General features: G+C 39.3%; 1 protein-coding gene across 5 annotated transcripts in view; it reads right to left on the reverse strand.

The window, feature by feature from the left end:
- The window catches only part of arhgef12b (Rho guanine nucleotide exchange factor (GEF) 12b), a 91621-nt gene that overhangs the window by 36605 nt on the left and 43951 nt on the right, over positions 1-11065 (reverse strand). The window contains exon 1 of one of the 5 annotated variants that reach the window (XM_028595476.1): positions 8941-9639. The exons of the other annotated variants lie outside the window; for them this stretch is intronic. Coding sequence (XP_028451277.1) covers positions 8941-8972 — 32 coding nt within the window. The 5' untranslated portion in view covers positions 8973-9639. Of the gene's footprint in view, positions 1-8940; positions 9640-11065 lie in introns of those variants that run through there. 5 annotated transcript variants of the gene reach the window in all.

Genomic DNA, 11065 nt, shown 5'->3' on the forward strand with positions numbered 1-11065 from the left:
TACTACATACACTAGACCTCGATGTTTGTTATGAATGCAGTGAGATATAGTGAAATACAACATGATTTATGCCTCAATAATAGTTAATTGATGATTTGGCTTCAGGCTAAATTAGTGCAACACTATTAAAAAGTAAGAAATAATGGCAACAGCAGTGTGAGGCTCCAGTGGTTTGTTAAAGACCTTTACAGTTTGGGTTTTACACTCATGGAGCTTGTGTAACCAATAAAATTAAATTGGACAAATAACCTAATGAGAACCATGCAAAATTGTATATATCAACAAACAGGAGTAAAGGAGAAGACTAATTTGTCAACCACTTTTCCTTTATTCACTTTTTAACTTTCATTTTCTGCAAGTCATACCTTAAAGTAAATAATTGGTTTAAGGATAAGGCTGATATTGTATATTTATTTTGTTGTAAACAAAGCCAAACAAATGAAAGGACCATAAACAACAATCAGTCTGTCAATACCTTCTGACTTTCCGTTCCTACTGAAAACGTAAATCTTTAAAAACAGGTCATGAATATAAACAGTACTTTCGTTTTCTTTGAGCTGGTCACTGTCGTTTTTTTGGCAAATTGTACTCAAACAAGACACAATAAAGTATTTGTTGGGGGCTATTTTCAGTGGCGGATTAATCAACATTTGGTGCTCTAGTGAGTATTTGTGGCAGTTGGACGGTGTATGTAGGATTGAGTCAAAATAAACTGTGTGTGTGTGTTCATGGTAACGAAGGAACTGGTCACCCAGTGCAACAGTGTGTCTCGTAACTGTGTTTTTAATAGTTTGTGGACAACAACGGAACTCTATGGCACAGAGAAAAAGGATATATCAGGTTTTAGATACACACAATATTTGCTATAGGATCAATTCACCAGACTAATTTGAGCATTCAAGAAGGATTTTTTGTATGTCGTCCCATTAATGAATCACTGCACATTTGCATCTGACATCACTCGGCTCCCACCGATGCATTACCACAAACATCCAAATTTAATATAAGCTTGTGAACTCCCAGGAATGATCTAATCAAGTAGCCCGTAAAACATTCAAGACGGTTGGTATTATAGAGTCTATGTATGAAAATCAATGCTTTATGCTGCATTCATGTGGTGTCGGAAAAATAAAAAATAAATTCCTGTGAATGCCCCTTCAAGAAGGAACAACAACTCAGAAAGTCGGCAAAATGTTGGTACACGACTTGCCGAGTCGGCGTCACATTACACAGAAACATGGCGGAGGAAAGTAAAAGTGTGTAAATGTTTATGGTAAGAAACTTTTTAATAATTCACTGCTGCAGCAAAGTCTGGAACAAAATCACTAAGTTCCCAGGTCGGGAAATGGGATAATCCGAGGAGCATGTGAATGCACCATTCATTTCCAAAATGTTCCCAGACCAGATGAAGTGTCCTCAGGCTCATAAATCATGATTATGTTGATAACTTGACAACACATAGTTTAAATCTTGATGGTTTTATCCACATTTTTGTGGGCTGACTTATCCAAGAATGATGTAATGTAAATACTGTACATTTATTTATGGCAGTGTACAGTGAATATAAGATAAGAAGTGTATATATCCCAAGGGAAATTGCTGGAGAAAGCCTCACAACAAACCCTTCAAACACAGTTTGAAGTCTTTAATTATTACAGACTTCTTACTGCACAACATATGTTATTTGACCTGCCTGCTCTTTAGTTATCTGTCATGATAAAGCTTTGTTTGTCTTTAGTGATGAATATACAATATCTAAATCAATATAGAAAGAAAAAAACAATTCCAGCCACAGACACATTTTTTTGTTCATGCATAAATGTTACTCAATATCCCATTCAGTGGTTAGTATGTTTAGACACTTGAATTGTGTTTTAATGCAATTTCAAGGTTGGGCATCATTCTCAACTTTTGCAGCTGCAATGATAACACTCTCCCTCTCATACATTATCGATATGATATTTAATGAGCACCATAATGCTCTTCATTTTTTAAAGGTCCTATGACATGCTGCTTTTTGGATGCTTTTATATAGGCCTTAGTGGTCCCCTAATACTGTATCTGAAGTCTCTTTCCCGAAATTCAGCCTTGTTGCAGAATTACAGTCACTAGAGCCAGTCCCACAATGAGCTTTCCTTAAGGCCTTTTTATAGTCTGCGTCGAATCGACAGCGCAGAGTCCGGCGTAGACGCAGACCCCTCTGCGTCTACGCCGGACCCTACGCCGTAGCCTGACGTGCACCTCTCGAAAAATGTAACTAGATCGCGGCGACGCACGTAGCACGGCCGTGGCTTGGTAGCGTTGCATTTCTCCCGACTCATTTCCTGGTTCTCCTTCTCCATAAACAACATGAAATCAAGGAGAGGGTTCACTTTTCCTGCTACATATTTCCCACTGTGGTCAGAAAGTACAGAGGAGACACTTTGTTTCGCTACTATGACTCTAGAGTCGCTACTGGCTCCGTGCTCCGAAGGTAAGAGAGCTCTGCGTGGAGCCGACGCACAACTATAAAAAGGCCTTTAGGATGTGCTATTTCTGTGTGGAGGGTGGGGGTGTGGCCTTGACCAACTGCCATGCTTCGCTCGTCTGAAAGCCATGATGTCTCTCTCTTTCTTATGGGCGGGCCAAATTCTCTTGGCAGGCAAAGCAGAGAAAGGGGAGGTAACCTTGCTCCTTATGACCTCATAAGGAGAAGATTCCAGATCGGCCCATCTGAGCTTTCATTTTCTCAAAGGCAGAGCAGGATACCCAGGGCTCGGTTTACACCTATCACCATTTCTAGCCACTGGGGGACCATAGGCAGGCTGGAGGAACTCATATCAATGTTAAAACACCTCAAAGTGAAATTTTCATGCCATGAAACCTTTAAAGATCAACTTACATGGGTTAGTATCAATTGACTAATGGCCCATAGAGAACACCAGACCGCAACAACAGCCTGTGCAACGCCACCCCAATCATGACATATAAAAACAGAAATCAATTTTCAGTGGTGAGTTATATTTTATTCTTCCTGGTATTATGTACCATCTCTGGCGGTCATCCAGAATTTATAGAACAGTAGTTACATAAATAACTCTCCTTTGGGATAATTTGACAAGATCAAGAGCTAGAGACCGACTATGCATGTTTAGTTGCTGAGATGTCAGGCAGTAGGCTTTCAAGTTGTTTGCTTACTGCTGCATTGATAAATCATAATCTATTGTTTTTATTATCTATATGACTGGTAAGTTACTTTTTAAATGAGGATGCATACTTTTGGTGAAGAGGCAAAACAAATGTCAGGCTGCAACATCCAACTTCTGAACAATACAGTTGGTAGGATGTTCACTTTCCATTGGCATTAACAGTAAAATAATTCTGAAATGAGGAAATAAAATAAAGTAACTAAATTATTCTTCAAAGTAAACTTAGAATAGATGATGTGAGTGTTATATTGTACTGTACATGCTGTCTGGTTGGTAGCCATCCTGCAAGCATTGTCAGTCAGGAAAGGCCAGTGGTCTGGTGGGCCTGACAGACATTGTTTAACAGTGATGTCACCACTTCCCGTCAGAGCCCGGGGTAGGGTGGAGAGGGTGGAGAGGGAGAGGTCGGCAAGCGGGAAAATACACAGATCAGCAAAACTGTGTGACAAAGAGCAAAAGAGCTGGTCCACGGCCCGCTGGCATTCAGATTGATCACACACCCTCGATTTAAGCATCGCCCTTACACTTGGCTGAACTCGGTGTCATAAAACAAACAAATAAAAAAACATGAGTCTGGCAGTTTTAGTCATATTAAACTGAAGAGGACAGAAGAAAGAAACTAGTCTCCGCCCAACAATAGGGAGAACAGGCATTATTTAGAACATGTACAACTTTAAAAAGGTGTCCAGTTTAAACAAATCATACATATTGTCTTGTTTGACCACGTCGAGGGGGGAAAGCGTTAATACCGGTTCTAAATGGCCACACTCTGAAAATCCTCATCCTGGCTGCATCCCACCTCCTTCCTGATTTCACCACAAGATCTCTGTGGGCCAAATTTACATGTATTTGCATCTGCATGTATTTAGCTCCTAATCTACTACAGCAGCAGCTCATTTTGCAAGGGAAATAGAGCCCAGTGGGTGAAGTTCAGCAGTGGAATTTGTCTACTCACCGGGTGCTCGTTTCACCAAATTATGCAACATGATAAAAAAAAATCTTCCGGCATTCATTTTGTAATGCTCTACTCTCTCTCTCCCGTTTTTTGTTTTTTTTTAAATAAGTCGGAAAACCGATAGCAAAGCTTTTGAAGTTATAAAACAAAGATAAATGTTCTCACCTTGTCCTAAATTGGGCGTAATGTGAGTACTTCCTTGTTTTATGAATGAAGAAGACGGAAGTTGAAGCAGTCGGAAGTTGAAGCAGTCGGACAGTCAATGCTCGCAGGTGAAAACGTAAAAATATCAGATGTGCCTTTTGTTTAGACGCCGACGTCTAAACGAAAGGAACATCTGATAAAAATGCAAAAAAGTGAAACCACCCTCCAGAGTGGAAATCTTAAAAACTCTCCACCGTTGCGTTCCCGTCTAAAGGGTAAAAACGCAAAAGTCTGTTGACCCACCCCATATTTCGTTACATAAATCTAAATATAGGCCACTATTATTTATTATCTAAATATAGGCCATTAGTCTGGTAAATATCGCCCGTGGCCACTCCGCCGTTGGGTATCCACAGCCTGCCTATACTTGGTCGGGATGGCTTTCAGCTTTGATGATATCTGACTTTTACAGATGGCGTCTTTCTTGTGTGGATAGGACGTCCCTCCAGGTACAGGACACTGCTGAAGAAATTCGGTCCATAGGTCTATATATTTTGACTGGCAGGACTCCCAGTCCACTCCCTGTTGTGCCACCTCCTCATCTGTCCAGACAAAATGGTCAGCTTTGGTTGTTCACTTCGCCATGTTTTGGTTTGGTGCTACTAGGGAGAGAAGTAGAAGGAAGGTTCTACGCAGGCGCGCGGGCTTGGTGGTGTTGTGTGGCAGTGCTTCACGCTTCCACCTAGCCGCCTGGTGTGCATACTACATCAAATTTCACACACTTTTGCGCCCCAAAACACTCGTCTAAACGCGGAATAAAAAATGAGAACGCAACGCCACTTTTGCGTTTTCTCTTCGTTTCAGTCTAAACATAGCCTCAGAAAGTAATACCCTCCGATCAGGGACTTTTGGGGAGGGGGTAAAAAGGCCTCCGAAAATGTCCCTTGAACTCAGAATGTTCCTCGTTCCGGGGCAAGGTTCCTCCAAAAATTGTAAAAGTAAATCGCTGAGATCTTAGAAAGCGGGACATCCCTAAAAACATGTCCACAAGGAAACACGATCAGAAAAGTTATAAACAAACAGACCTCTCCTGAAAGGCCATGCTACTTATTCCTATAGTTGCACAGGAAAACCATGTGAACACACAACTACAGCATTAGAGTGTGTATACGTATAAACTATGATGGACTAATAGACAGTTTGTTTAATCATTTTACGGTTTGCTTTGGTTTTGAATTATCAGTGGGCTTGTTTGTTGCCCTATTGGACCTATTTATTAGCAATGTTGCTGTGTTCACAGATCTCAGCAATTACTTTGGAGAGTACAGAAATGATAAAAGCACTGGCCAGAGTTACGAAAATAAAACCCATGTACAGTAAACTGTAGTTGTCCTTTAAAAAAGGCCTAAAAGCCAATTGCTTCTACCCAACCTGAAGGAAACAGTGCTGCGCCTTAAGTCACTTCTACTAGTAAAAGTACTGTGAGCCCAACAAGCCCTACGCAGTGATCTACAGTGGTTTTAGTCCATCCCTCGAAGCTAGGCAGACAGGAAAACATGTCCCATGCTGGGGGTTTTCACATCCAGACAGTAAAATATCACAAATGTTAGGAGAAACCTCACAGGCCGCTCAAACTGAATTCTTCTCACTGAGAAACCCTTGAACAATGTCCAAGAAGTGACCTAACCACTGCTGGAGTTGGTACAAATGTTGCCGGGCAACTGAACCCTTTTTTTTTTTTTTTTTTTTTTTAGTACAGGAGTCAGCAACAGTGTAAAGTAACAAGTAGGTACTGTTCTTAAGTAAAAATGTTGCGGTAATTTTATTTTAGTTGAGTTTTTATTCTACTAAATGTATTTGGCAGTTGGAGTTACTTTACAGATTAAGATTTTACAAACAAAACGTCTGATCAATATATAAAATATAATACTGTGTGTGTGATTAAACTATCCGAGCAGATGTAACACTTAAATGCTGCTTACGTGTTAAAGCATTAGTAATGATTTTAGTACTTTTAAGTACATTTTGCTGTTTGGAGTATTTTTACAGATACTTAAGTAAAAGATACGAGTACTTCCTCCACTACTGAGCTTCAGTAACAACCTTCAAAATCCACGGACAAGTGTGTTGTTTGGATAATTAAACAAAATAATCACGTGAGGTCACATAGGCTTGAGATCATCTTCTCCACCTTTTCGACAAATGCGGCTTAAAACTGGATACATTTTGGAGCGGCCTCTAGCTCACCCAGTAAGAGCGTTTGCCCCATGTTGGCGCGGGTTTGAATCTGACTGCCTGCCCTTTGCTGCGTGTCATCCCCCATCTCTCTCCCCCTTTCACATCTATCCACGGTCACTACTTAATAAAAAGGTTAAAGCCCCCCAAAAAAAAAACTGGATACATTTACATTACAGCTTCCGGCAGACCACAATGCCATCAACATGCGACAGGGACCAAATATAACGGACCATGCCCTTGAATGAAATGACAGATTTCTCTGGGTTTGAACATTGTTGGAAACATTTGAGATAATGTAAGAACAAAACTCAGTGAAATGTGTAACATGGGTCTGTTCATTTTTAGACATTTCAATGCAGAGAAGTTACATATTATACCTTTAAATGCTTATTTTCCCTCTCATAAAAACACAATTGTCATTTTAGCATATCATCTTATCATGTCATAATAAATCTAGCAAATCTAACCTGAGCTGCACAATACTGCAGATATATCTGTGAAATCCATTTCAGGGTAGACTTTCCCTTTAAGTCTGTCCTTTGGTGTGTGTCATGCTTTCCACTTCCACAGTCTGTTTTAACTGTATATGGTCTTTATGTGGAATTTGTGATGGAAACATAACAGAGAATGAAAAACTACAAAAAAATGAGGACCAGTCTAGCTAAAAACGCAGCAAAGCAGACAAACAGCTCAGTCTTCTCTGCAGGCTTGAGGTCAAGAAATCAAATGACTTTGTTTGACTTTCTGAGGCAGTCATGTGTGCCTTTGTTTTGGCATTTCCTCAGAGGAAACTCCTGATTATTGAGTGTAAAAATACACAAGTGACTTATGTGGGGTGGAATCTGAAAAGCTCAAAGTGAACCATTAAGGTTTCGAAAACAATTCACCTCTTATGATTTTTAAAAAAACGTTTCAAGTTGGTACCAACAAACTCCAGAGCTGCAGGACTTTATCAGGGACTTATTTCTCTGCCAAAAACCAGGCGGAAAATGGCACAAAATAAATGTTCCTAACATCAGCCTGTTTTTAATGTGATCAATAAAGGGCAAGTCATATGATCATACAATCAATTTCTTTTGACATACAGGTTAATGTGAGTGTTTAAAGGTGCTCTAAGTGATGTGAAGCGTTTTTTAGGCTACAGCATTTTTCGTCACATACAGCAAACATCTCCTCACTATCCACTAGCTGCCTGTCCCCTGAACACACTGTAAAAAAAAAAAAAAAAAACGGTCTCTGAAAACAGCTCAGGCTCAACCAGCTTATTCTTGCCGGTTATTGGCTGGAACACTGTTTGTTATGGTTCGTGGTGCAGGTTGGCGCAGTTTGTTTTTGTTGCCATTTGTGGAGCCTGAGCTGTCTTCAGAGACTGTGTTTTTTTTACAGTGTGTTCAGGGGACAGGCAGTTAGTGGATAGTGAGGAGATGTTTGCTGTATGTGACAAAAAAAATGTGTAGCCTAAAAAACGTGTCACATCACTTAGAGCACCTTTAACTGTACAATGCTGCAGCCTGTTGCAAAGACTTGCTGTCAGTGAGACTTGTGGATTAACCCTGTTGACAATCACAGATGTGACTGTAAAACATATGGAAAGAGTCTGCTGACCCCCATAGGACCATCGGTGAGAATATTACACAGAGATGTTCCAATCAGTCTACCTTCAGTCAAGCCAGATAATAAATAAATTGTCTCAGACTGGGGTGCACTTGTCCTGGAGGTTATGAACAGAAAAATGTGCAAGAACCTCTAATATAAGGTAACATTTTAGGGGCCACAAGTAAAGGATGAATCGGTCCAGGAAAATGCCCCCTGTTGGCTGGGAAGGGGACCTTGTCATCAAGTAGGGAAAGGGGGAAATACCAAGACCCCAGTCTCCTTTGAGAAATCTGTGTATTTTAACTTCGCCTGGGTTTCTCCAGATTAGCCATGGAAGTTAAACGATAACGTAAACGCTCACATGTATTATCAAAGGCTTGTATCCAGTTCGGCGTGCATCCAGTAGATTAAGCCCCTTTAGTTAGACTAAAACTCCACTTTTAAATTATATTCCCTACCGATCCCATTGGCCATCATCTACCACCACAATTCGATGTGAAGAGGGCAAGCTAAATAAAAAAATAAAAATACTTAGAAACGTGGGGCTTTTTTGTTTATTCATTTTATTGCCGACTTTACCAAAATACCGAACTAAATGGTAACATTTTGTTTTGCTAGTTATGCATGTTTCCCAACGAGTATGATAACCTTAAATTGAGTTTTTTTAAATGGAGTTTCTCGTGATGCATACTGTGTTTCCATTCCTAAACCGATCTAGAAAACCATTTCAACTTGATAAATCGTATATGCAACATACTGTGTGTTTAAATAGCAACGACGAAAAGAAAAAAAGAAAGAGAAAAAGAGCATTTAGCCTACCTGTCAGTGAGTGTTGACTGTGTGCCACTCATTGGGGCTTCCCTTACGAGTTTCCGACGCCTTCACCCAAATAACATGTTTATGAGAAAGTCTGAATCGTATTTATTAGATTGGCTCCTTTATTTTGTCTCCTTGGTGTCCGTCCATATCCAGAAACGTCGAAGAGTCGTTATTCCCAGAACACGGTTTAAAAATCTCGTTATTCTAATGGGAGTGTTGGTTGAAAAATCACAGTGGGGAACTACGAATAAAGTTATAGTCATATATGTATCCCAAAAATCCACAGAGTTGCAAGAAATAAGGAAAAGTGCTACTTTTTTTCTTTGGGGTGTGAATGTGTTTCATTGGACAGCCGCTGTCGGCATCAACAGAGACATCTGAAAAACCGTCAACTACTGCACACAACTTGCTTTAAATCTTTCCCTAACTTTCTCAGATTACCTCCAAGTCCAAGTTGAGGATATCTCTATTTTTCCTTAGGGAATACTTCCACGATGACACTCTAGCCTATTCCTGATTATCCTGGGAAGAATTACGTCAAACTTTGGCTGCTAAATCCAAAATGAAGGTCCAGAGTCCACCGCGGTGAGTTTCTGTAGCATCCTCCTCGGTTCACTTCCTCACTAAATGTGTACAACAGTCGGGGTTTTTTTTTTTTTGCTCCACAGTTGATGGAAAATGGAAAAAAGGAAATGCTTTGTCCCCCCTCCCCAAAAGACTCAAAAAGAGGAGAAAAACCCACCTTCCATCCTGTTGCGTTCAAGAGCTCCTCGTACTTCGCTAAACTGTCAGATGTAATAGTGATGATGCGGTTTTATTTGACTTTTACTCGCAATTAAAAAGTGGCGGTGAGTAATAAGTACATTCACTCAAGTACAATTTTGAGGTAATTGTACTTTACTTGAGTGTTTTCATTTTTATCTTACTTTATATACGTCTACTCCACTTGAACTTAGAGGGAAATAACGTAGCCTACTTTTTACTCAGTTAATTTGCAGAGACAAGATATAAACTAATAAATTATGATGTATTTTAAAGGTTGTATTAAGCTACCGCAGTATACAAAGTAGTTAAGATAAGCTCCACCTTTACCAGCTGCACATTAGTGAGGCTTACACATTAATCAATCATATGTTTCTTAATTAATCAAATAATAAAATATATTTGATTCTGAAATGGATCATCCTGCATAATGAGTACTTTTGAGTACTACACTTTTGTACTTTTACTTAAGTGAAATTTGAATGCAGGACTTTTACTTGTAACAGAGTATTTCTACAGTGTGTGGTATTACTACTTTTACTCAAGTAAAGTATCTGAATACTTCTTCCACCACTGCTCACAATAAAATATTTAAATGTGCAGCTGGACATACACAGGCAGCAGATTACCTTTAAATAACCATATAGTTTAATTTAAAAAAAACAACATTGTTAAATATAGAGTTAGTGTTAGGGGAACATTGAATCAGCAGACATCCCCTACAACTGTAGCGAAAACCAGTAGTTCCTAAACTTTGCTATAACAAGTTGAAATGTCTGTCTCAGAAAAAGGTCTGTGAATTTGATTTATATGGGAACAATAAAGACACATTATAAAGGAGACTAATGCTGTTATGTAGGCCTAGTGCTTGTGTGCATCTTCTCTCTGTAACTATTTTGTCTGCCGTTTCTTTTGCAAATCTGGACCCTCAATGAGACTACTTAATAAAATAAAGAACATATTAAAGATTCAGGTTTGTATTATTTATTCAGAAGCAACACAGGATGAACGGACTCATGACTTTAAATTAAATTAAAAAACAGGTGATGCTCTCAGGCGTAACCTACACATTTACAATGCTTAATAATGATGAAAAAATAAATTAATTCTGAAGAGAACATCAACCAGCACAGAGTGTAAATTTGTTTTTATGGGGTCAGTGTTGTTTGACTGACTGTAAAATGGTTTAGGAGCTGTGGTGGGCTGCCTGTATGAAGTACTTTTTAGTTTTGGTTCAGTTTATCAATAAGATTTTAGTTATTTATGTCTTTATTACATATTTTAGTCATTTGTTTTTGGATTCTTATGTGGGATTTGGCTGCATTAACAAAGTAGTCCATCTGTCTAATTACCTGTAGGTGGC

Source organism: Perca flavescens, chromosome 13 (genome assembly GCF_004354835.1).
Source record: "Perca flavescens isolate YP-PL-M2 chromosome 13, PFLA_1.0, whole genome shotgun sequence".
NCBI classification, from domain to species: domain Eukaryota; kingdom Metazoa; phylum Chordata; class Actinopteri; order Perciformes; family Percidae; genus Perca; species Perca flavescens.